A 27,157-nucleotide genomic window follows, 5' to 3' on the forward strand; every position below is an offset into this window, starting at 1 on the left:
GAAAGAATACAACTATAACAATCTGGTTAATACTGTTGTTATTTATCCATAATCTGAATAAACTTAATACAGTTGTATTTATAAGTTGAAAACAAAGATCTAAATTATTTTTGGATCTTTGTTTTAGTGAACAAAATTTGGTATGAACAATTGCCCTGTGAGATTACATAGCAACCAATATGCAGCATTGGAGTGATCCAGATAATATTGATCCTTACCAATAATTTCTACCACAAAGAAAAATAGGGCCTAGGATTAATTTGGAAATGCAGTTTCTGTTTCTGCTTCTTTCATATGTTACACCTCTAGGTCAGAGTGGAATGGGCAACTACCATGGAAAACACACCTTTGACCGACTGAGCCATCAGAGGGCATGTCTCGTCCGCTCACTGGGCATGGAGAGTGTCAACCTGGTGCGGTACCCACCCCAGGACCGTCATAGGGCACGCAGGGTGCGGATGGTCCTCAAGTCATCCCTGATTGACCTATCTAAGAGGACATTCATTTGGGCCGTCAGTGTCTCCATCATTGCCTTCGGTCTGTTCATCACCCTGCTGGTCATCCTGCTCATAGCTTCAGGCCTTAATTGTACCTGCTGGTACTGGAGAGGTTTTTATAACTAGAGAAATCCCAACATTCTTTTTTAAACAGAAAATAAGTGCCAGGTGAAATGATTTTCATCTGATCTTTGAAATCATCAACACTTTTAGCCAAAAGTGCTAAATTAAATGCAAATTCTTCTTCAAACATAGATGGTATTTTGTGTTAACATTCCTAACAAAATTATAAATATTCGGTTCTAAAGAGTTTTTCGTCATTACCTTTCCACATTAACATTTTCTACCACTTTGGTCCACAATCGCTTCACATGTCCCATTATGCTCTATCTCCCTCAATTTTTCCATTCTTGTTTCCTGTTGAAGAAATCTTCTTTGCCTGGTGTTGTATTACGTGTGTGACTGCCAGCCTCACCAATCCAGTCCCCCTCTACAGGATACAGAGGAGGCTTTTTGAAGACATTGCTTAGGTTTAGATTTCATTTTCTGATGTATCTTGTATGAGAAAAATTTATTGCAAAACTTTTTTTTCTTATCATAGTTCAACCACTGGTACTTTTTTGTTTGGGCATTTATTACTGATCATTGTATTTAGTGCAGACCAAAACAACTGGTCTGAGCCCACCTCACCGAAGTAGTCATTGTCCACTTACAAGTGAATCCTCCTGGAGTTCAATTGCAGTGAGGGCACAATTCAACCCTGATCTGTGTACATAGAATGTAAATTTCTCTCAAACTTCCCATTTACTGTATTGATTTTTCTTTCCAAACTAAGTGGCTCTTTCAGAAATGGTGGGTCTTTGGATGGAAGAAGCAACCATGTAGCCCCTTCTTGCTAGGCCCAACCAGGTGCTCACTGACAAGCACTCTTGCTTTGCTGCAGACAGAGGCCCCAGGCCTTCTCTAGGCATGGTATTTTCCATTTGTTGTTTGAAATGTTTTTTGTGAACTATTCTTAGTCTGTCCCTTTGCAATTTGCAAATGGAGATAGTACCAGGAGCACAGAGTTCCAGACAACCCAGCTCCCAGCTTGATCGTGTGTGGTCAAGTTTTTCAAACTGTAGCCAGTTAGTCCACGATTTCTTACTGCATCTATAATGTTACTTCCTCGATACTTATCTGCAATTTCATGGAGTTGTCTCAGCTTTGACACACCTCTGACACTTTATGCAAAACCCATTTATAGTGTTGATCCACTAGTCTTGCAAAAAAATAAAACCAAGAAACTGCTTTGATCTTTTTTATTAACAAGATTACAATTGAGTTCCATTAAGAGGAGTGAGCGACACCCCTTGGTGAGAGAAAAGTAAAACATTAACATTTCTCTGTAAAAATCTGTAGCAGGAAAGTGTTACATTTTCAGTGTCAGTTGGGAGGCGGGATGAGTGACATGAAGGTTTCTTCATAACATCTTCAGATCCAGCAGGTGATTTTACAGGTTGTAAGGGGACTTGGCACCCATGTTTGAGCTTAACAGTTTTTCTTCCATTATAGCCTTAAGACAAAATAGTGCCGAATCAGGAGGGTTCCTATCAGTTTTATTTCACACACTTCACTTTGTGTACAATAAAAAGCTTTGTATGGTTGAGTGCCCAAGACATGAACAGAGAAAATGAAATCCCACATATGTTCAAAACAAAATAACATTCCTTCAGTAAAAGAAAAAGGTCCAGAGAGTGAAGAGATCCTGTCCATTCATTTACACGCCTATAAATACCAGTATGCATTGTATGTTCTTTTCACTGGAAGGCAAGCAATCATGAATGGTATATAACTGGCTTTAATGCATATGTGTAAACAAGGAAACCATACACCGACATACACTATTTAAGTAAAGGGTCAAATTACAAGGAGGCAGACTGACAGAGGATGCAAGGCAGAGCAATAATTCCAGTCTTAACAAGGAGACTTAAGGAACTTTAGGAAATGAGAAACAGGCTTTTAAGACATTGTACTCATTTCAGAGATATTTTGAAAGACCCACTGAACAAATGCGGGTGACTTGAACATGATTAACAGTCCTGGTAGAAATAGTTCACTGGAAAGTGTTGGAGCTGCCTGGAGTATTTCTTTGGCACACCTCAGTTGTGCCTGTAATAGTTACTTGTTTAGTTTTTTTTTTAACCGTGAACCCTTGGCAGACATGAATAAAATGTATCAAATTCATCTATGTACATACAAAGATTTGTGCTCTTAAAACTAATAGGCAGTGTACTTGCCCAAAAACTTAAACTGTGAGTTTAAGCACATTCACTCAACCTCCTGATAATAGGGGGAAATAATTCATCACATACATAACATACAAATATATTTACAACTTTGCAAATGTGTTGGTAAAAAAATTAGCTACAGATACTGACAAACATTAAAAGCTGTGTTGTATTAGTAAAATCAAACTTACTATTAAAGGTACTTACTATTAGGTAAAACGTCAAGTAACCCCTTCAGTTTCACTATTCAGATCAAAGTGAACACCTGATTGGCTGTTCAGCACTTACATGGTAACAAGAAAGAAAGCCTTACACTGCCACAGTGACTCAGTTTCCTAAATTCTTATCAGTCTGACATCATTACCTGAAATTCAGTTTAACTCTTTGCTTACAGAGTAACATGATCAACAATTCACTGCAGGTGTATTACATTCCTATCATCATAAGTAATAAGGGAAGCTTGGATCATGTGACAAGAATGAATTAATGATTGACAGCTCTACACAGTATGTCAAGAATGAATTAATATCAGCTTATCAAACTCTCCTAGCTCTGTATTTAAAAAAATAAATAAGATTTTTCGGTGATATTTGTGGTAATCTGGTTAATGATTTATAAAGTTTGCAGGAACTAGGAAGACATTAGCAGTTCATGGTTGCTGAAAATAGATTTTCCCCACAGGCTTTACTAGGTTAAACAAGAATTCCATCAATGTTGTATAAACACCAAAGGATGACAATTCCAAATTTAGATTACATAAAGAATTGTCAAAATCAGAGCCACAAAGATTATTATGTAACTGAATACCACCAGCCATTACACCCTGCCTGCCTTTCACTGATAAAACTATCAGGGAGGGTAATTATTGTCTTGGTGGAGTGCTCTTTTATCTAAAACATTTCACAACAGTGAACAATAGAAAAGTGCTTCTCCAAATACCTAGTTAATCTTTAAATGTAACTGCTAACATATATTCCCTTGTGTGAAATATATGCGCTTCTGGAAATCTGTTTACTATGTACACAAAAGTAAGAAAGCAGGTCATTTTGAAGACGGGGTCGCAGTGTTTAAAACTCATCCATTGCCTTCGCATCACTATCATAAAATTGTACCGATACCACTTCCTCCCATCAACACACAATAAAGTGCTTGAGCGAACAACAACAAAAAAGAAGCAATTAGTTCCATTGTACCCATTACCATGCATTTCTCAGTCTGAGTTTTGGTTTCATATAAAGTTTCTGACAGTCTTGAGTTACAGTGAATGGCTTTTAGCTTTGTTAATTTCTTTCATTTCCTCCTTCAAACACAACATACAGATGAGACTATCAAGCTTCCTTTGCATTAGCTGACAGTCTCGAGAAGCCCACCACAATTTTACAGTCCATCTGCCTTTCTTCAGGTAATAACAGATAAATTTGTCAGTGTTAAACAGGTTTTTTCCACATAAAACACTAACAGGTGCACTGATTATGTCAGCCATTGCTTCAATGCTTTGCTCATCACATGCTGCACAATTCAGGCCCTGATGATATGAACAGATAAATACCCATGAAAACCAATTGAAAAAAGTGCTTCAACTGCTACAGAAGAAAACAGTGAGGATGATTATGAAGAAGGTAGTCAATAGATGTGGACATGGTCCCTGTTGGTGTGTGTTTATTGAGGGGATGCTATTCATACAGCGTGACAGTACAGTAGCAGAGGGCTGAGATCCTGCGATCCACACTGGCCTTGTCTGCAAGGAAATACAAAATGAAATTGTATCAATAGAAGTGAATGAATTTAACAATGGAACAGAAAATCTGTCTTTGTACACTATTACGAAGCTCCAGGCGGACAGCTGATGTTTGAGAGTACAGTCTGTGAGTTTGTGTCTGAGTGTCTAGTGTGTACTCACACTTGACTACATTTTCAATGTCAGTAGGGTCCTGCAAAATCTTGGACAGACCATCCAGCAGCATGGCGGCCTTGCTGTAGCGGTAGGCTATATCCTCTGTCTGCTTAAACATCTCATCAAGAGCTGCTGACTGGACCTTGTATGCACATATACACAAACATACACAAAATCACATAAGGTTGGCAGCACTGATTATATTATATAATAATACTGCTACTGTTCATTGTTTTAGAACTTTTACCCTCCTAGAATATACTGTGTGTATAATCTCTGTCAGCCAATAACAGAGCTTTAACAAGCTCAGCAGTTGCATTTCTGGAAGGTTCCATTAATCCCCATCTTTCTTAGTGGTTACCACATAAGGCCACTAGAGGGCAATCTTTGACTAAATTTGACTTACGGGTGCTGTGGCTAGTTCTAACAGTCACTGGTTCAACAGTTACGTTCTCAGTGGCTAATGGCATGAGTAAAGTGAATAATTTTCAGTAACCTTAATTTGTAATATTTTGTAGTATTTCTAAATGTGACATTTATTTGTGTGATGAATATTAATATTGTTCACTCAGACCACACTAATACTGTCCAGGGCATTGTGTCTGTGCTGTGCTCGTTACTCAAGTAAACCTATTGGACTACATTTGATTGACTGCTGTGTGTACTTATCAATACCACAGCAAGACACCAACAAACTCATTACTCCATTATACAGTCACATCATTAACCACCACTGAATAACCAATTCAATAAATACCATGTTCTAGATGGAATCATCGGGTCAGTGTTTGGTGTGCTGTACTTCTTTCTGACACTCACCATCTCTACAGCATGATTGTAGATGAGCTTTTCTGCAATGACACCATTGATCTCATCCACAAAGCGCTGCTTATCAGAGAAGAAATGGTTGAGTTTGTCAGTCAGCTGCCGGCAAAGGGAGATGCAGCTTTTGTATCGCTCATTCAGACTCTTCACCACTGAGGACAGATGCAAAAAGGTTTAACATTTCAAATGATCATACTATTTTTTGGCTTTATCATACATAAGGTAAAAGCTAAGGATGGTTGCACAGGCACTACTGGATACAGGATTAGGGCACAGATCAACATTAAAAAGCAGAAAATATGAGTGAATCAGACTGCGGATGTGCTTAAATGAAATTAAAAATTAATAGAAAGAGCTGGAAAAGCCAGATATTATTGATGAGTTAAGCCAAATGAACTAGCTCTCTAAAAGAGGCCAAATTTTAATCACCATAACAATGATGAATGCAGTAAATTAGTTATCTTCTCTCTCCCTCCAGGTTAAGTTTGGTTATACGCCATGAAGACACAACAGTCCTTACCCTGTTTGACTGCGGAGGAAGGATTGAGCTTGGCTGATTTAATCTGAGCCTTGGCCAGATGTAGGGAGGAAGCCAAGAGCTGCGCTGCCTTCATGTAAAGAACCAACTGCTCCACCTGTCTGCAGGGTGAGCAGACACACCAGCATATTGTTAGTCAGGGAAACACTTCAGCAATGAAGCACATCTAGACACCACCCCTATGGACGACTGGCAATGATAAAAAACAAGACTGTTTTAAAATAACAGAAGTTAGGCTGTATTCACACTGCTGGTCTTGATGCCTGGATCCCATTTTCTGTTCATATCTGATTTTTGACTGTTCAGATTGCTACACATTCTTTAAAAAGTGACCCATATCTGATACTTGTGTACATCTGCTTGAAGCCATATGCAGATATGATGGTTTGGTTACATAGAAGTAAAACCAACAAATAACTGGCTGTTCAGCACACTTGCAATGGACTCAAACAAGACGACAGGAAGAATTGTAGCTGACCTGCATGCAGACCCGCACACCGTTATCTGTAGATCCAGATCGGGTCATGCCAATAAACATTGGCATTTATAGTGGACAGGTCAGGACGAATAAATCATTACATAAACTGAACAGCAGAGAGCTGACTGGTCACTGTAACCATAGTTACCAATATGCAACACGCCATAACCTCATCAAAATGCAATGATCATTACATTTTTAATTGATTTTCATTCACAAAAAAAACACAGAGCAGGAATATCTCATCTGTCCATTTAGATGTGCTGCTGCCATGCTGCACAAATCAAATTCATATCTGAATTATTTCTACATATATTTGAGGCCGGCTGCACGGTGGTGCAGTGGTTAGCACTGTCGCCTCACAACAAGAAGGTTCCGGGTTCGAGTCCCAGCTCGGGCACGGGATCTTTCTGTGTGGAGTTTGCACGTTCTCCCCGTGTCTGCATGGGTTCTCTCCAGGTACTCTGGCTTCTTCCCACCATCCAACAACATGCAATTGGGGACTAGGCTGATTGAATACTCTAAATTGACCGTAGGTATGAATGTGAGTGTGAATGGTTGTTTGTCTCTCTATGTTGGCCCTGCGATGGACTGGCGACCTGTCCAGGGTGAACCCCGCCTCTCGCCCGTTGACGCTGGGATAGGCTCCAGCCCCCCCGCGACCCTTAATGTGTAGGAATAAGCGGAAGACAATGGATGGATGGATATTTGAGGCCTTAAATTGATATGGGAGAATCTAATCCTGTGTGTTTTTTCTTTCCTGTTGATATCACCAGTCAGACTTGTGCTACATGTTCCAAAGATCAGATTTGGGTCACTTGAACCAGACAATGTCAATGAGTTGAGGAAGTAATCTTTTCCATTATTGTCTTCATGCTGAGGAATCAGGGTTGATGAGTCAAATTATATCACACCACAGGATTTAACATTTTTATTTTTTCATTCCTCACCCCCACTCTTTGCTGAGCTGGCTGATCTGATCCACAACCACACTTTCTTGAGGTGGGTAGAGGGAGGTGTCTGACACACCTAGCTCGGCACCCCCAGCTCTAACTGCTGCCAGCTCCAGGACGCAGTCAGTGAAGGAAAGCATCATTCGCAGGTGGATCAGGGTGTCTGTGTGCTCACGCTATTTGAGGAAATATTCAAGTCAATCTTATAAATACATGATGCACCAACTCCACAATATAAGTTACCTTGTGATACTTTACAAAAAGTGTTGAGCGGATGTAGAACCATAGTTGTTAAATGTATTTAATGAGACCCCTTACTTGCTTACCTCCATGAGAGTCTCCTCAGGAAGCTCAGGGGCTTCAAAGGTGATAAATCCCTCCAAGCTTGGAGGGGAGGTTCCATAGGGGACATATCGGAGGCTGCTCGGTGCTCCCTCTCCCACAGGGATGAGGTGGCTGGCTCCGAAACCTCCAGGAGGAGAAGAGCCCATGACCATGCCCGGAGGAGAACCAACATAGATGCGTCCACTAGTGGAACACAGGGAGCCAGCTGAACTGTTGGAGCCCACTTGGGAATGAACGGAGGATAATCATCAGATAAAAAGTACCTCTCAGCTTTCCTATTTATAATCCTTCTTCTGGCAGCTTACTGCCTTTGCATACGCTGGCTCGAGTAAGAAGTCTTCACCTGAGGTTGTACGTGGTCGAGTACCCAGTTGGCTGCAGGTAGGAGGAGTGCTGCTTTTGGGCGGTGAACCCACTGTGAAAAGGACAGTGCGGGGACTTGTTGACCCACCCTGAGTCAAAATACTGGAACATGAAGGGACTGTGGATGGAGGAAATGTAGACTTTTACACATCAAGTGTTTTCCATACCAGAGCTGTGAAAACATCTAAAACCAAGCATGTTGAACCAACTGAGCTGATTCCAAAAATGCCTATTGGAAAGCTTTAAGCCTTGGTTACACTGATTCAATACCTACCATTTAAGTATGGTAACTCGTGATAAAATACTATCCATTGACTTCATAGCAGTGTTCCCATACCTGTGTCCATGGGTCGCTCTGTGTTCATGCTATCAGGACTACCCTGATAGGTATGTCCCCCCAGGGTGATTCTAATTGGCTGCTCAGACAGACGACCCGTACTAACAGACCTGCAGAGAAACACAAATACCACACAAAAATAACATCACATAAAAGACTAGAGTGAGGCATCAAGTAGCTGCAAATGTTGAATCACACCTGAAAATGACCTCTTTAGAATATGACTCAGTCCCAGAATTAATACTTTCACTTGTTATGTAGCAATTGATCCCATTTGGCATTTAGCTGAAAAAATTGTGTCTCATGCAGTTGTTTATTTCATTAATACACTTGATAAGTGAATCAAGCAGACTGTCAGTATGGCAGTAGATTTGTCAATATGGAATCAAGTAAACAGGTGAAAGAACTTTAGCTGGAATACTATGTTTCTGATTGTTTCATAATCAACTTGATGAAAGTGTGATATGATAATTTAACTGGCATTATGTGAAAATGAGGGTTATACTGAGACCGCATTTGAAATAGAAATGGTGATTATTTTGGATTTTCCCGTAAAAAAGGAGGAAAAGTCATTACAAACTTGATAGGAGAGAAGTTAGGTAGGAATTTCAGCTTGCCCTGAATCAACTTATACAGTTGTGAAGTGAACCTTGGCATTATTTAAGGTTTTGCTTATTAGGTCAGAGAAAAATTATTGTCACGCTTTAATACCAAATTACAGCTGCAAAGTTTTTCTCTATAGAAATCTCAGTTAACCTTGAGCTTTGTTTTTCTTTTTTCTGGTCATGTTTAAACAGAGCAGATGTTATTAGCTCTGCTTTCATTAATAATGTGCTTAAAAGACACCTGTTTGAAGTGCACTAAATCTAGATTAAACGAGAAACCAAAAAGAACACACTTATTATCACTAATGGAAACATTTTTAACTGTGGATGGAAAAACATTGGCAAAAATTAAATCCAACGTGTGTTCAGCTCTGAATGGGATTTATAAATAAAATTGAAAGATTCAGTGATATCAAGGAAGGCCACAGCAAGGTTGGAATTAGGATAATCAAAGTGGAAGTTGAAATCCCCAAATAACATATCTGTGTGTAACTTTATAACAGAGCCAAAAAACTGTTGTCAGTTCGGACTGAAACAGTTCAGAAGTAGGGCCCTATTATTTCCGCGATCGCGGAATCGCGGAATTGGGCAATAAAAACGGAATTAATTTTTAATGCGTCATGAGCCAAAAGAACATAAACCTGGGGAATCGTTCCCGGGGGTCGCTAATCAGTGTGACACAACCCCTGCCCCCCGTCCCTTTCAAAACAAAATTCAAACATGGCGCTCCCCCCGTCTGCTGAAAAGCTACGCAATAGGACATTAACGCCTAAATACAGAGCTAAGCAGTACCCCGGTGACTTCTATGTGTCAGGTGACGTGTTATTTTGTACATTTTGTCAACACTCTGTTGACTGGAAGCGGAAAAATACGTGTGATCACCTGCTGTCCAAAAGTTACATAAAAAAAGAAAAGCATCGTGGTAACGCTAGCCAGTAGAACACGATGATGATGATGCAGCAATAAAGTATAGAGGAAAAGTGCAATATTGTGTTGCCTCAATTACTGTAAGGTCATTTCTATTTAATTAGTGTGCATTTTATTCATAAACATTATTTAAACACACTGTTTTGTGGTAAATTATAAGTAAAAGGTAAAAAAAAATGGAATTCCATAAAATTAAAATGGACAAAACAAAATGGAATTTGGGAAAAAATAAAATGGAATTTATAGGGCCCTACAGAAGGGCAATACAATGAATTGACCAATGGCCAATGTCAGTTATTTGAAGCTCAAACAAAGACGAAGTGTCAGGTGTCTGCTGAGCAACAACCAAAACAATCTCAAATCACTTATAGACCAGGGGTCAGCAATTCAGTTTAGCCAAGGGCCAGATTTTTTTTTCAAAACCATTACATGGTGGGCCACGATCAAAATAACGACCCCAGCAAAAAAAAAAGTCTTCATGACAAAGTTCATTGAAATGAATAAGCTCAGAATTTTGCTGCTGCATCTCAATTGTAAACACAATGTCTATATTTTCCCTGATAAATAATTCATGAAGTGCTAAGACTTGTTGGCAGCTGAGCGAGCACTGCAGACTCATCCTGATACGTTAGGATCCTTGTTAGCTGACGTACCACCAACATAGAGAAGTGACATCTACGGAAGCTTTTTCCTCTGTTAACTGCTTCCAACAGACACCTGTTGAGAAGAAGTCATATGATTCACAATGGCAAGGATTGAGCAGGAGGAAGCATTTGTATTGGACCTTACAAGTAAAACATCCACGACAGGTCATAGTTACTGTTTGGGGAACGGGATAAATTGGTGGACTTGAATAAGAATCTGTAGTGGCATTATTACATCTTGATTCTCTTTTCTATTGCTCTCTGCTCCCTTAATTGCCCACCATGGGAAGAAATAAAGTTTTCTGAATCTGAATACAGCAAGAGTCGCGCAAACCTTTGAGTGTGAAACTAACCGAAGGTAATTTGCATTTTTTGGTTCTCAGAGGAACCTGGAGCACCCAGGGACCACCCACTAGTCGTCGTTGCCCTCCTCCACTTATCAGGTTGGTCCAGGTCGCGGGGGCAACAGCCTCAGCAAGGCAGCCCAGACTGTCCTCTCCCCAGCCACTTCCATCAGCTCTTCCAGGGGAATCTCAAGGCTTCACCAGGCCAGCCGAGAGATCTAATCCTTCCAGCGTGTCCTGGGTCAGCCCCAAGACCTCCTCCTGGTTGGACATGCCCGGAAAACCTCCCGAGGGAGGCGTCCAGGAGGCATCCTCACCATATGCCCGAACCACCTCAACTGACTCTTCTCGGCATGGAGGAGCAGCGGTTCTACTCTGAGTACCTTCCGAATGACTGAGCTTCTCACCCTATCTCTAAGAGAGAGCCCAGCCACCCTGAGGAGGAAACTCATTTTGGCTGCTTGTATTCGCAATCTTGTTCTTTCGGTCATTACCCAAAGCTCATGACCAAAGGGGCTTGAGGGTTGGAACGTAGATTGACCCGTAATAGAGAGCCTCGCCTTGTGGCTAAACTCCCTCTTTATCACAACGGACTGGTTTAGCACCCACATCACTGCGGATGCCGCCCCAATCTGCCTGTCAATCTCCTGCTCCATCCTACCCTCACTTGTGAACAAGATCCCGACATACTTAAACTCCTCCACCTCCCCCTGACCTGGAGTGGGCAGGCCACCCTTTTCCAGCTAAAGACCATGGCCTCAGACTTGGAGGTGCAGATTCTCATCCCAGCCACTTCACATTCAGCTACGAACTGTCCCAGCAAGAGCTGGACGTCGTGCCTTGATGGAGCTAAGAGGACCACATCATCCGCAAAAAGCAGAGATGGCATCCTTCCGCCACCAAACTCGACCCCCTCCACCACCCAGCTGTGCCTAGAAATTCTGTCCACAAAAGTTATGAACAGAACCGGTGACAAAGGGCAGCCTGGCGGAGTCCAACCCTCACTGGGAACAGGTCCGACTTTACTGCCGGTAACGTGAACCAGACTCTCACTCCTCCGGTAAAAAGACTGAAGCGCCCTTTGTAAGGAGCCATCCACCCCATACTCACCCCCTAGTCCTTTCTGAAAATGTGACTGCAAGTCTGGAATCAAAATGTTGGGTGTTTCATAGAGTCCTACCTGCCAAAAGTCCTGCTAGCTTCAGGGGCAACTGCACGTGCAGTGGGGCAAGCGGTGCAATGGTGGCTGCAGATATCTTGGACATCTCCAAGCATCTTGGTGGAAACTGGGCTGTCTGCCAAGGCCATCAAGTTACAGGACGCCTGGGTTTTGGGGATCTTAAATGGTGCTGAAATGGTCTAGATGAAAGAAAAAAATCACAAAAGGGAAATAGACATTGATGCCCATGACATGCTCATGATTTTTTTTTTAAACTAAATTGATAATCTTGTATGTGTCCATCCATCCACTTTCTTCTGCTTATCCTGTTAAGGGTCATGGGGAGGCTGGAGCCTATTCAGCAGCTTTCGGGCAGGAGGCGGGGTATACCCTGGACAGGTTGCCAGTCCATCATAGGGCCAAAATATATAGACGGACAACCATTCACATACACGACCACTTTGTTGTTGTTTTTTTTTTTAAGAGTATTCAATTAGCCTTGTCCCCATTTGCATGTCTTTGGACTGTGGGTGAAAGTCAGAGAACTCACCCTGGCACAGGGAGAACATGCATACTCCACAAGGAAAGATTCTTTCTTGATGTGAGGCAACAGTGCTAACCACTGCAACACAGTGCTGCCCTCTTGTATGTGTACAAAGACCAAATCAAAACTATGAAAAATGTAATAATCTATTGGAACTCCAAGTGTTAACACCTATTATTTAAGTAGATTAATATACATGAATTGGACAAAGCATTAAAACCAGGTTTCATATCAATTATGATACAACAGCCTAGCAATAAAGCTCTTCTTCATGAGATGGCATGTAGGGGGTGGCAATCATTTAAATGTCATTTTGGACTGTAATTTGTGGTGGTGTTGAACAGTACTGGCTGTACTGTGTTGTGGCTGTTCAAAATATTTTGTTACCTTAATGACTGGATAATGGAATGGACAAATATTCAATGAAGGGCACCATAAATTACAGCTTTCAACTCCTCTTTCACATCGATTCAATAAAACTTGAACATATAATCCGCATGAAGGGGGATTTATTGAGGGGTTTTATCAGTTTTAATAAGTCTATATTATTAAGTTAGTCTTTTAAGTTAGTTACATCATCTTCACACTAACTTTACATTTACAAATACAGCCACAGGAACAGCAAGACCTTTAAAACATGTTGTTTTTGCCCTGCCAACAATGCTGTCCAAGAAATGAACACTGTCGTACACAGAAGATGACACAGGCAGGTGCTGGTTTGTGTTCATTTGGTAGCAGCAAATCCATATCAAAGTTCATAGCCATACATTTACCCAAACTTCAACTTTATTCTGACAATTATACCAATGAGCATCAGAACAAAGCCACCAATTGCCTGCCCACCACTCTTGCAGGTCCCTGTGTAAAGGTTAAGTTACTACTTCCTGTATTCACCTTGGTAGGGGAGCCAATGATGGTGGGGAGTGGCGACTTCTGCAGCCAGTCTGATGTGCGGGGGGAGGAACCAAAGTTGGCGGGGCGGCTGAGCTGAGGAGAGTGACTGCAGAAAGAGGTGTGGGAAGGCTGAGCTGGGTCTGACAGCTGCTTGTGGAGTTTCTGCCTGGTCTGGTACATCTCACTTGGGGTCGGGGTGCTCTGGAGACGAGTTCCCGAAAGCTGAGATGATGGGACAGAGGAGCCTAGAAGAGGTGGAGAAGAGATTAGATAAGAATAATCCCCCCCCCCAAAAAATACATATACTTAAAATTAAAAATTCAATTAATTTAAAATAAATTAAAACCTAAAGGTAAAACAACATAGCTCAGAACTGCGGGAGGAAAATAGCAGTTTAGCGTGAGACTACTTGTCTGTTTTGGACAACTTTGCACTCATACTGTATATGCATTTTCAATGAAAAGTTATCAAAGAATGTTGACGACACAGAAGGTATGAACCAAATATGTTAGTATTAGTACTTATAGTTAGGGCTGCAACGATTAGTCGACGTTGTCGACAAAAATCGATAATAGAAATAGTCGACAATGAATTCCATTGTTGACTATTGTCGCCACAAGTGTTTTTCCAACAGAGTGAGGCATCTCACTTGATTACAATCTCTGCTGAGGGTTGCTCATGCGCAATAGTGTCTCTGTCTCTGAGCGGTAACATTCAGGAACGCGGCGTCAACATCAGGTGCGCGTACCAAAACTTCTAAAGTTTGGTGGCATTTTAGCCTGGATACGGCGAATAAAAAGACTACTTGTAGAGGTTGCAAAGCAGACCGTGCGTATCATGGCGGTGATGCACGAACATTTAAAGAAGCACGTCGGGCAGTTGAACGAAACGGAGTCTGACTCGCCTCGGTGAGATTCAAGTAACATTCAAGCCAATACGGTTTTTATGACACACATTGTACATTTTAAAAACGTATTTTCGCTATAAAAGAGAGCTCTCGCGTTATGCCAGACTGCGCCTGACAAACGTATTTTAAATTAATGAATGTTCAATAAAAGATGTATTTTTCATTGTACCCATCTTTCTTGTTTATTATCATTTGCCACATAATTAAATCAACTTCAGGCTGAATTTAAGACAAAATTAATAATTATCCGATTAGTCGACTAATCGTTTCAATAGTCGGTGACTCGTCGACTATTAAAATAGTCGTTAGTTGCAGCCCTACTTATAGTGTCCGCAACATCAGTCCTATTAACATTAAACAGAGCTCACTTATCTCTGATGCCCTGATGAGTCTGTGTAAAATTTTGTACAAGGCCTGACTTGTGTAATGTCCTATGGGCACCAAATTTCAACTTACTCAGGGCTTGCTTGCAATTCCAGTGTTCAATTGTTTTGCAGTTTGATTCATACTTGGTAAACTTTTTTGTAGATAGTTCAGTACTGTTGATAGTGTGAAGAGGTTGCTGCTATCCGTTTTGTCAACAAGCTACTTTCCAGACAAAAATCTAAGGGTGCCAGCGTTACATAGAGGGCAGTTCAAAATTTCTCCATGATCTGACCTCCTGAGGAACCGCGGCTGCGAGGATCAAGGTTTTGGAGTTGACAGGAGCAGTGACCCAGGTGTTCAGGAATGGTGCCCCCTAAAAGTTATTTTCGTTTTGAATTTGCGAACAACTATTATTTAAGTCTGGAAGATGTTAAGATGCTGGTGTGCTGTGTGATGAGTGCAAGACTCCTTACCTAGAGGCGAGGAGGAGAAGGGCCGGGGACTACCAGTGGACAGACGGCGGCCCACTGTCTGAGGAACATCTGCAGAGCTGGGGGACCCTGAGCCGACCTTGGGAAACCCCATAGGACTAGTGTTGGATCGCCTCACTACACCAGACCTAAAACATAATCCATGTGCAGATGATCTCATGTGAATTGAAAAGTTAGTTTGCTGCCATATTGAAAATTGGCAAAACTGATTATGCATCACTCATTTATCTGCATTGAAGCCAAAAAAATGTAATTTTTGGCTTCAATGTGGATATGGACTCAATTGTGCTAAAAGTTGGATTAGGAGAATTTTAATTCAACCTACTGCCATTAACACAATTTGTAAAGTACTTGTGTAAACAAGATTTGCAGCTTCACCAAATAGTTAAAGATTTCTACATAAACTCAAACACTGTGTGTCAAAATTCTTTAGATAACTTTTTGTCATGAGTGGCCACAGTTCATATGTGCAAAATTTCATGGTAATCAGACACAGACGCCAGGACCGGATCAAAAAAAGGTATCGCACTTTTTGAGATTTGGACTGGCGACCTGTCCAGGGTGTACGCCGCCTCTCGCACGTAGCCGCTGTGATAGGCTTCAGCCCTCCCGCAACCCTTAACAGGAATAAGCGGAAGACAATGGATGGATGGACTTTTTGAGATTGTATCAATCCCATGTTCGACATTGTAATTAGGGTCCTAAAAGTCTTTATGTTAATGAAAGTGCCACCTAAAGGTGGATGTTTTATTTTTGAATTATACCATGGTCAGACTGAATTCTCTTTTCAGCTTGGCTGGCAAGGTGGTGACTAAAACCGTATATACGCACAAGTAGTTCGGCTCAAGCTTTATCATTCATTCAAAATTACTCCGCCAGTCAAGATGCTACGATGGCAACTGTGAACTGTCAAAGCTTCTTTACTAATGGCTGATAAACAACTCAAAGAATGAAAGACAATTTCAAGGACATACCTGCAACATAGCATAATAGCACCACAATGGTGTAGGAAACTAGCATCAGTCTCAGGACATATCTGAACTAGACCTGTCAGTCGATTAAAAAAATGAATCAGATTAATCGCATGGTTGTCCATAGCTCACGATTAATCACATATTTTTTATGTGCTCTAAATCTACCATAAACTGATATTTTTCATTTTTTTAATCAACCATATAAACATGGGCAAGGCAAGGCAAGGCAATTTTATTTGTATAGCCCGTTTTCACAAACAGTTTGTCTCAAAGGGCTTCACATGGCATCATAACAACATCCTCTGCCCTTAGACCCTTACATCGACTGAGGAAAAACTCCATAGAAAACCCTTTTAACAGGGAAAAATCTGAGAAACCTCAGGGTGAGCAACAGAGGAGGGATCCCTCACCCAGGACGGACAGACGTGCAGTAGATGTTGTTACAGACAAGAAAACAGTTTACAATGCAGAATGTGAGAAACACGGAAATGTTAATAACAGCTGAAGAAGGAAGCTTCTGGTAGGGGAGGCAGGGAGAGCAAGCCAGCTTGATGGGGGACTGGATGGCAGACTGGTTCATGGAAGGGGAGCGCAGGCCATTGTAACAGTGGGGAATAAGGGGGGGGGGGGGCGATGCAGGCGGCGGTTGGGGCTCTGGTGGATCTGTGGAAACACAGAGAGACTGCGAGACACCAAGGCCAAACTACAAAGTGCAACAAGTAGTGGTAGTGACAGTTCCAAAAATGTGCAGGGAGGAGAGGAGGAGAGAGGGGGAGAGGAGAGGAGAGGAGGGAAGGGCTCCATGTAACCTGATGTGTCCCCCAGCAGTCTAAGCCTGTAGCAGCATAGCTATCAATGGTTCAGAGCTACCTGAACCAGTCCTAACTGAAGGCTCTGTCATAGAGGAAGGTCTTAAGCCTGGACTTAAACGTAGTTCAAGTGTCTGCCTCTCTGACCCATTGAGAGAGCTGGTTCCACAGTAGAGGAGCCCGGTAACTAAAGGCTCTACCTCCCAGTCTGTTTTTATTGATACTGGGAATCACTAAAAGACCTGCATTCTGGGAGCGGAGTGCTCTGGTCGGACAGTAGGGACTAATGAGCTCTTTCAAATAGGATGGAGCTTTATCATTGAGAGCCTTATAAGTCAGCAGAAGGACTTTGAAGTCGATTCTAGATCCTACAGGAAGCCAGTGGAGAGAAGCTAAAGTGGGAGACATGTGTTCTCTCTTCTTAACTCCCGTCAAAACCCTCGCTGCAGCGTTCTGGACCAGCTGGAGACTCTTGAGGGAGTATTTAGGACATCCTGACGGGAGAGAGTTGCAGTAGTCCAGCCGAGAAGTGATAAATGCATGCACCAGTTTTTCAGCATCACTCTGGGAAAGGATATTCCTAATCTTAGCAATACTTCGCAGATGGAAGAAGGCGGTCCTAGTCACATGCTTTATGTGGGAGCTGAAGGAAAGGTCCTGGTCAAAAATGACCCCAAGGTTCCTTGCAGTTGTACTCGAAGTTAGGGTGATGCCATCTAGAGTAGTGATCCGATTCAAGAGCGTGTCCCTGTGGTGTTTAGGTCCAAAAATGATTACCTCAGTTTTATCTGAATTGAGCATTAAGAAGTTAGAGGACATCCAGGATTTAATGTCTTTCAGGCAGTCTTGCAGATGAGTAAGCTGGCTTGTGTCGTCTGGCTCCATCGACAAGTAAAGTTGTGTGTCATCTGCATAACAGTGGAAGTTGATCGAGTGCTTCCGGATCATGTCACCTAATGGGAGCATGTAAAGAGTGAAGAGAATCGGTCCTAAAACTGAACCCTGTGGTACACCATATGTAACTCTGCTATACTCAGAATGGTCATTATTAACATTAACAAACTGAAACCTGTCAGATAAGTAGGACTTAAACCATTTTAGGGCAGTTCCTTTAATCCCAATGTCATGGTCTAGTCTCTGTAGCAGGATGCTGTGGTCGATGGTGTCAAATGCAGCACTGAGGTCCAAAAGGACAAGCACAGAGACAAGACCTCTGTCTGAAGCTATAAGAAGATCATTAGAGACTCTGACCAGTGCTGTTTCAGTGCTATGGTGTTCCCTGAATCCAGATTGGAAGGCTTCAAAGAGCTCGTTGCTGTGCAGATGTTCATGTAGCTCCTCCAGGACAACCTTCTCAAGGATCTTGGAGATGTAGGGGAGGTTGGATATTGGCCTATAGTTGGCTAATACATCTGGGTCAAGAGAAGGTTTTTTAAGTAAAGGGTTGATGACAGCCACCTTAAAGGCCTGTGGCACATAACCTGTGACTAAGGAAAGATTAATTTGATTTAATATAGAAGTGTTGACTAGAGGGAAGGCATCCTTAAGGAGGCTTGTTGGGATGGGATCCAGCAGACAAGTGGCTGACTTGGAGGAACCGACTGCAGAAGTTAATTCTGACAGGTCGATGGGGGAGAAGCTGTCCAAGTATGCACCAAGTCTGGGAGGTGCTTCTATGGGGACTGTAGTCTGTCCTCCATTACTGGCAATCTTCGTTCTAATATTCACAATCTTTTCAGTAAAGAAAGAAAGGAAGTCGTTACTGCTGAGAGTTGGGGGGATGCATGGCTCAACAGCACTATGGTTCTTGGTGAGCCTGCCCACGGTGCTGAAGAGGAACCTGGGGTTGTTCTTATTCTTTTCTATCAGGGACGAGTAGTAAGCGCTTCTAGCATTACGGAGATCTTTTTTATATATTAATAAACTCTCCTTCCAGGCTTGGCGGACTTCCTCGTGCTGGCTGGAATGTGTCTTCCTTTCCAGTTGTCTGGTCTTCTGTTTTAAGGCACGCAGCTCTGGGCTGTACCAAGGAACTATTCTTTTCTGGTTGATAACCTTCTTCTTCAGGGGAGCTATGGCATCAAGTGTCCCAAGGAGTGCTGCTGCAGTGCTGTCCACAAGATAGTCTACCTGCGAGGGGGTGAAATCAGCATAACTGCCCATTATATCACTACAAGGTGTGGCAGCAAGCTCTGCTGGAATAAGCTCCTTAAATCTAGAAACAGCAGTGTCAGATAGACTTCTACTGAAGCGGGACTTTTTCCCAGGTAGGATATAATTTGATAAAGTAAATTCAAATGTAATTAAGGAGTGATCAGACAAGACAGGGTTCTGAGGAAGAACTGTGATGTGGTCAGCTTCTATTCCATAAGTGAGTACTAGATCAAGGATGTGATTAAAAGTGTGAGTGGGTTTGTTTACCCTTTGACAGAAGCCAACAGAATCAAGAAGCGACTTAAACGCAGTGGCCAGAGAATCATCATTGACGTCCACATGGATGCTAAAGTCACCCACTATAATGACTTTGTCTGAGTTCAATGCCAAGTTAGACAGAAAGTCAGGGAATTCTTCTAAGAACTCAGAATAAGGTGCAGGAGGACGGTACACCACAGCAAGTAAGAGTGGTTTCTCTGCTTTCCAGTCTGGGTGGGAAAAGCTGACAATAAGGCTCTCAAATGAGTTAAATGAACAGTTAGGTCGAGGGTTAAGCACCAAATTTAACTGATAGATTGCAGCTACTCCTCCTCCTCTACCAGTGGTGCGAGGTACATGGTAGTTAATGTAACCAGGAGGGGAAGATTCATTTAAACTAACATACTCATCTTGCTGCACCCAGGTTTCAGTGAGTGCTAATAAACCAATCTGATAATTAGTAATTAAATCGTTCACTAGGAGAGACTTGGATGCAAGAGATCGAATATTAAGCAAACCACATTTAATAGTTGCATTGGGTTGATTTGCTGGAGCAGTGGTTTTAATTTGAACTAAATTGCTATAAATTACTCCTCCAGATTTGGGTGCAGGCTTATAAAGCCTCGGGGCAGACAGTTTCTATAGGCTGGGTGGGTGACAACACGAAGGAACCAGCAGAGGGGCGTGTTAAACTGCAGCTCTGCCTGCTGGTCTGAACTCTGGTTGCTTGTCAGGGATTAGTATTGCTAATAAATTGGCCTATGTTCCTAGATAAGAGAGACGCACCATCCAAAGTAGGATGTCCAAAGTAGGATGGGCGCCATCTCTCCGAATCAGACCAGGCTTTCCCCAGAAGGAGCTCCAATTGTCTATGTAAGCCACGTTGTGATCTAAGCACCACATAGACATCCAGCGATGGAATGAACGCATGCGGCTAAACATGTCGTCACTCGCTAAATTGGGCAGCGGGCCAGAGAAAATTACGGAGTCCGACATTGTTTTTGCGTAGTTGCACACCGAAGCCATGTTAACTTTAGTTAATTCCGACTGGCGAAGCCGGGTGTCATTAGCGCCGACATGTATTACAATCTTACTGTATTTAACCTTACGTTTTGCCAGCAGCTTTAGATTAGCCTCAACGTCGCCCGCTCTGGCCCCTGGGATGCACTTTATGCTCGCTGGAGTCTCTACCTTCACGTTGCGAAGAACAGAACTGCCAATGACTAATGTCGGCTTCACAGCGGGGCTGCGAGCAACAGAGCCAACATGAAGAGTTCCACTCTCAGCAGGTGTGTCGCTGAGTGGGGAAAAGCGGTTGGAAACATGAAGGGGTTGGTGGGCAAACACGGGCTTACTGCGTCTAGGTTTCCCTCGTGATGTCACCCAGCGGGACTGGCTAGTTCCCGGCTGCTCGGGAGCTGCTAGGGAGCTGCTAGCGGTGGCTAGGCAAGGTGGCTCCGCACCCGCGAAGGTGGACTGAGAAGCTCCTGAAGGTAAAGGACTAGCGCTAGCTTCCATGGTGCGGAGCCGAATCTCTAACTCACTAAGCCTCGCCTCCAGGACTACAAACAAACTACACTTTTTACACGTACCATTGGCACTAAAGGAGGCAGAGGAGTAACTAAACATCTGGCACATGGAGCAGGAGAGGGAGGGAGAGGTGGGGGGAGAGGCGGAAAGAGAGAGAGCGGCCATAGCTAGTATGCTAAGGTGAGCTAGTGGACCTGTGGCAAATATAACAAATAGAACGAGGAATTTCAGAGCAAAGTCCGGCTAAAGAGTTAAGTGACAGAAACCTATGTATTACACCAAAACGTCGTATACAGTGGTGCTTAAAGCGATTAAGTTAGCAGTACACCTGAGGGAGGATTGAGAGAGTCGAACAACACAGCGACAGTATTACAGGCAGGAAATGACGTAACACGCTCACCGGTATCGGGTCAGCAGCCTTCACATTAATCAGGTCACAAATAGTGTTTTCTCAGCGAGAGAAGGCCAAAATGGGAGTAGGCAAATAGTTGCTCTCTGCAAGTGCAGCATGTATATTAGTGTTGGAGCAATGTATTGTCCAGAAGTACAAACAAAACAAAAGATCCATCCATCCATTTTCTCCCTCCTATCCTGTTAAAGGTTGCGGGGGGGGGGGGGGGCTGGAGCCTATCCCAGCGTCTATAGGTGAGATGCGGGGTTCACCCTGGACAGGTCGCCAGTCCATCACAGGGCCAACACATAGAGACAGACAACCATTCACACTCACATTCATACATACGGTCAATTTAGAGTATCCAATTAGCCTTGTCTCCATTTGTCTTTGGATTGTGGGAGGAAGCCGGAGTACCGGAGAGAACCCACGCAGGCACGGGTAGAACATTCAGACTCCGCACAGAAAGACCCCGTGCCCGAGACGGGACTCAAACCTGGAACCTTCTTGCTGTGAAGCAACAGTGCTAACCACTGCACCACCATGCCGTCCCAAAACAAAAGATGCACAGGGTAAAAAAAAAAATTATAAACTCAAGCCCAACAAATATAATAGTAATGATTTCTAGTACTAACTGAAGTACTTGAACTATTAAGCCATTAACACAAAAGGATGACCCTGATGCATTGCATCAAACTGTGATGCAGAATAAATTAAATTAAATAAAAACAATGAATAAAGTGCGCATTAAACAGGGGGCAGTGCAACACAGAACAGGACTCAAAAGATATAGTGGGGATATTGCGGGTGGTGGACGCCTCCAATGGTCATGGTTTGTTTTACGCCAGAAGGGAGTGGAGGGCTCTCTGCATCAGCTGTATGCTTTGTGGACAAGTGACACTTAAGACTGCTCGTACTCCGGTGGAAACTAAATTCAGCTTTACAGTGTATGGTAAGTTCTCAAAACTGTGAGCGTAAATCACAATATCTACATTACATGCCACACTATAAATTATAAACATCTGAAACATTTAAGAAAATAATGAATCATCCGCGTGCCGTCGTTTTTTCTGTGCAGTTTATACCACTGCGATGGGAGGTTGCATAATTTTGTCATAATTTAAAAAGCTCAAAGCTACTCTTTACCTTATTGCTTTTAAGTCCAATTTTATCATTTAAATGCAGTTAAATCTGCTTATTTTGAAAGTAGAAAATTACAGAAATTTCAACACAATCTCTCAATGCAAATGACAGAATTTTAAGACAAAAGCAGCTGGAACTAGTTTCCGAAAGACAAAACACAATAAATATTTGGCAACCACCTTCATACAGCTATTGAAACAAGTCATGTACTTCGTCAAACTGTTTTATAACTATGGTATAAGTGGGATAATCAACGAGTAGGTGTGTGTATACACAGTATTGGATGCACTTCGCGGACCTGATAGCTATTTGCCTTTTGCCTCACTCTTCCAAAACCATATATACACTATATACACACACCTACTCGTTGACTATCCCTTACTTATGACATTGTTGAAGCATTCTAAAACCAATCTCAGTTTCCCTTCATTTCATTATCATTTTATTTATTTATTTTTTATTTAGAAATTTTGCGATATTTAGCGCAAGCATCACCTAGCAGCCAAGACCGGTAATTTTATTTTTTTACTATCAGGGGTGACTGGAGAACTACTGTACTGAATTTGCTATCAATAACATGATTGTTCCTGAGATCTGATTTTGGCTCCACAAGTTGACAATTGGTGCCATATTTTGCACAAAAGTTCTGTGGGCTATGGAAAAAATGAATCCAGAGTTTGGTAATGACAGGAAGAACTGTTACCAAAATAGTAAAACAATTCCTGCGTACACTGCATCACACAGGATTTTGTTCCTTTACAACTTCTGCATTGCTCATGGAAAATTGTTGGGTGTAAATTCATTGAAGGTGTGTGGTACTAGACCTGCTCGACTTAGTGTCATGAGATAACTTTTGTTGCGATTTGGCTCTATACAAATAAAATTGACTTGACTTGCTTTTTTGCAGTATCAAAATTCTTATAATAAATTTGTTATATTCTCAAAGTCTCAGGTCAATCAGATGTACCATATAGAGGGAATTCCAAAAAGTAGGTTTCAGGATTTTGCTTAAAAAAAAAAAATTAAAGCAAACTTGTGGTTGAAAGGTTTTATGGCATTGTATGTGACAATTAGGAGCCAAAATGTGAAAAAATATGTGCTCTTTGCATTTAACGCCACCTTGTGGTGGGCATGTGCATTTTTAAATTTGAAGTTCATGCAGGATACCCTACCAGTCCTAAAAGTGTCACATTTCTAGTTCTTACAGTTTGGGGTGCGTTGTCACATTTACGTGTTGCTTTCAGCCCCCTCGGGCTCTGACGCCTAATAATCTTCCTGTGAAAAAGGATCTCATGCTGTTCCATAACTCAATTATTAATAAAACACTGCATAATAGGTGTATGACTAATAAGGTATGTATAAGTATTTCTTTGACCCAGCAGAAGTGTCTCTTACCTGAAGGAGCTGTAGTGCGTGGTAGTTGGGCTACTGGAAAGGTTCTGCTTAATCCGTTGGTAGTTTCGTACCTGGGTTGGAACAGGGATGGGAGTAGTCTCACCCCTCGGGGATACCGTAGGGTTCTGTCCTGGTGTGGGCTGTGGCTGTCTAGAAGAAAAGAATGGGGAGAAGTTTGCAGTTACCCAACCTGTTTGAGGCTGCTGTTTTTTCCATATCTGGAGGACATTTGAAGGGGACTGAGACGCTATAAAAAATGAAATCTCCAAAAGGTTGGTGCTTTGTAATTGGTATAAAATAAAAACTGTTGTCAAGGTCTTTGTTTCAGAGTTTGTTTACTTCATAGTGGAAGAAGGCTGAGGAACTAAAATTTTGCCTGCCCATTCAGCAGGGGTGGGGAGAAAAAAGGAGGCAAGGCTTATATGTTAAATACAAAGGCAGGGCCAATTCACTGAAATCTCTTTCTTCTGGGGGCAAGGCTAGTGACTGGGCTGGCCAATTTCACACGTGAACCAGGTCCTCTATGTTCAGGCAGACACAAGACTGGAAGCACAGGCACAGGGAACCACAGCATATTTGCATTCTTTTGTTATTCCACAGGAAACTAAGTTCCTACAATAAGTTCCAAACTCACACACAGAGGGTCATTGTCTATAGAAAGCAAAAAAAGGAGTGAGGGAAAATATTTTAGTTGGAAACCAGTATTATGAAATGATGTTGAGCCTGGGAGGGGCTATAATTGATGGGGGAGGGGGACGACACATGAGGCAAAAAAAAAGGGCCAAAAAAAAAAAATCTAACCAGAGAGCAGTTGTTGTGTTATCTATAATTTTGGGACTAATCCTGGATGTCCTTTACATATTCAATAACATCACCCACGATAAAGCATTTCAGTCACTGCAAGGGTTACTGATCCAAACCTCTGCTGGAATATGGGAGGTAAAGCTATGCGCTTTTGTCCTCCTTACAAATACCAAATTTGTGGGTTCAGAGCAGCTGCTGTGGAAACTGGAGCAAGATCGGATTAATAGTTGTTAACATGGTTTCTACTACTAAAAAACTGTAGAGAGGGGGATGGGATTAAGAAATTCCACCTCTTTTTAATCATTCCCTTCTCTCAAACTTTCGATTCAATGTTTGTCTCTTCTATGGACTTGAATTTTTTTCACTTTTAAATGAATCACACTGACAAAGTAATGGATAGCTGATAAGCTAAAGGGTGGGATTTCCAGGAGGGAGGGGAAATAGAGTAGCCAGCAGTAGGAAGTAAGAGCTTTTATTTATACTTAATTTTACTTCAATGTTTTGATGATAATTTGCATATAAATAGGAAATAAAAATCTTATTAAAGAAACAAATGCAACATGGTTACAGCTGCATTCAATAAAAGAAATGCAACACTGAAAAGCACTCATACTACATCATACTACTACACTATACTACTGACAAATAAATAAAACTTGAATACTAGTGGAGAAGATGGTATAAAAAATTTAAAGAGACAATGTGATGCGACACAACAGTCCAATCCCAGCTGTTGTGGTGTGTGTTGCTGCCATATACAGTTACATTTGGCTATGGCATAGGTGATACAGATACATGTGTGTGTAACCCAAATTGATTGAGAACATCAATGGCCTTCAAGCTGGCAGTTATCAATGTTTTGAGAACCATTTTTTACACAGAGATTACACAACAACTGTGTCTCTCCCTCTATCAAATGAAGCTATCATTATGACTCACTCTTTGTTCACACAGGAAAAAAATGCTGCCATTACAACGCTCCGCTTTGTAAATTCTACCAAGCCAGCAGTCCCTTCAGTTCAGTGCAGTGGCAAGCTATCCTACCAGCTGAGCAGTAAAATAATCTGCCAGCTATTAAGATTTGCCTTAGCCTGTTATACTCATTTTTATGGGCTGTAGAGCTCCATTGTTGTCTCACAAAATAAAATAGCTTACAAGACAGTGATGAGTTAGGGCCAGGAATGGGCATCCACATGGTCTATGTCAACACAAAATAGATTTATGGAGATGAAGAGATTGTTTTGTGTAGAAAAGAAGGCTGATTGACAATGCTTGTCACCTGTGTGACTTACCAATCTTTCCTTAAAAAAGTGCGAATTTAATCATACCACAACTTGCATGTTCAAAGTAAGCATAAAGGGGAGAAGTAGAAGGTTTGCACCATGGACCTTCTGATTCCCAACATCAATGTGAATTTATGTCATCAAGCCAATGAACAATGGGAACATTTGTGCAGAATTGTGTATAATGCTGAGGGATTCAGGGAATGGTAGTTTAGTATTTTGTTAAATTGCATGTAACAGCTAATGTCAAAATTTCGGTAATAAAGACAAAATTCAGATAATTTGTGTACTTCATCTTGACAACACAACCTGTAATTTATATTCACACAGATCAACTGCTCCCTAATTGACACATTGACACACTGCAACAGCTCCGCACCTGTGGACACAAACAACTAGCCACTAGAGCTAGCCAGCCCCTGTCAACTGGTGTGGGTCTTCCTAGTGTAGTTATGACTAGCTGTCCCACGGCAGCCCCTGAGCAGCCAGGAGGGTGTGTGACTATCCAAAGGAAGCAAATTCCTTAACAGAAGCCTCCTATAAAAGAACGACCACCTGTTTACATTTGTGACAGGTTTCTCCACTCAGCAACACACCCGCTGAGAAAACAATTCTGGTCATTGGAAGTTCCTTTTTGAGGGACATAGAGTTAGCAACACCAGCAACCATAGAGAACTATATTCCTGAGGCCAGAGTGGGTTACATCGAGTCAAATTCACAAATGCTAACGAAAGGTTACTGTTAACACAATAAAATTGTTATTTTCATTCATTTACATCGCTAGTAACTATATTCGACAACGCCAGCCCGAGGTCACTACAGTAAATATTGAGTCGTGTGTACACCGCAAAGACCATCTAGGACTCTTTTGTGTTCTCTGAACCCCTGTCATATAAAACAAGTGATGCCATGTTGAGCCGCACTTAAGTGTTCACCTGCTGGCTGTCGAGGTGGTGTCCTGCAAACAAAGTAGGCTTTGAAGATTACTAGAAAACTTGCTAGGGGAGACCCCGTATGATGATGGCAGCATTTTGA

The 27,157-nt window shown here is 42.0% G+C and overlaps 2 protein-coding genes across 4 annotated transcripts in view; one reads left to right on the top strand and one right to left on the bottom strand.

The window, feature by feature from the left end:
- LOC147254506 (aldehyde dehydrogenase, dimeric NADP-preferring-like) overlaps positions 1-5,387 on the top strand; it is a 29,630-nt gene extending 24,243 nt beyond the window's left edge. For both annotated transcript variants that reach the window (XM_086216148.1, XM_086216149.1), the window contains exon 10: positions 310-5,387. In XM_086216148.1, the coding sequence (XP_086072274.1) occupies positions 310-623 (314 nt within the window). In that variant the 3' untranslated portion in view covers positions 624-5,387. The remainder of the gene's footprint in view (positions 1-309) is intronic.
- The window catches only part of ulk2 (unc-51 like autophagy activating kinase 2), an 81,888-nt gene continuing 56,522 nt past the window's right edge, over positions 1,792-27,157 (bottom strand). Inside the window, exons 15-27 of one of the 2 annotated variants that reach the window (XM_086216146.1) lie at positions 24,036-24,185; positions 15,364-15,509; positions 15,183-15,263; positions 13,618-13,862; positions 12,201-12,379; positions 8,501-8,610; positions 8,144-8,281; positions 7,782-8,023; positions 7,453-7,631; positions 6,007-6,125; positions 5,481-5,638; positions 4,668-4,803; positions 1,792-4,505 (exon numbers count right to left, since the gene is read on the bottom strand). In XM_086216146.1, the coding sequence (XP_086072272.1) occupies positions 4,441-4,505; positions 4,668-4,803; positions 5,481-5,638; positions 6,007-6,125; positions 7,453-7,631; positions 7,782-8,023; positions 8,144-8,281; positions 8,501-8,610; positions 12,201-12,379; positions 13,618-13,862; positions 15,183-15,263; positions 15,364-15,509; positions 24,036-24,185 (1,948 nt within the window). In that variant the 3' untranslated portion in view covers positions 1,792-4,440. The remainder of the gene's footprint in view (positions 4,506-4,667; positions 4,804-5,480; positions 5,639-6,006; positions 6,126-7,452; positions 7,632-7,781; positions 8,024-8,143; positions 8,282-8,500; positions 8,611-12,200; positions 12,380-13,617; positions 13,863-15,182; positions 15,264-15,363; positions 15,510-24,035; positions 24,186-27,157) is intronic. The other variant, XM_086216147.1, reaches the window with a different exon arrangement.

Source organism: Aulostomus chinensis, chromosome 10, assembly GCF_037954235.1.
Source record: "Aulostomus chinensis isolate RoL2024-O1b breed Wild chromosome 10, RoL_Achi_v1.0, whole genome shotgun sequence".
Lineage (NCBI taxonomy): Eukaryota > Metazoa > Chordata > Actinopteri > Syngnathiformes > Aulostomidae > Aulostomus > Aulostomus chinensis.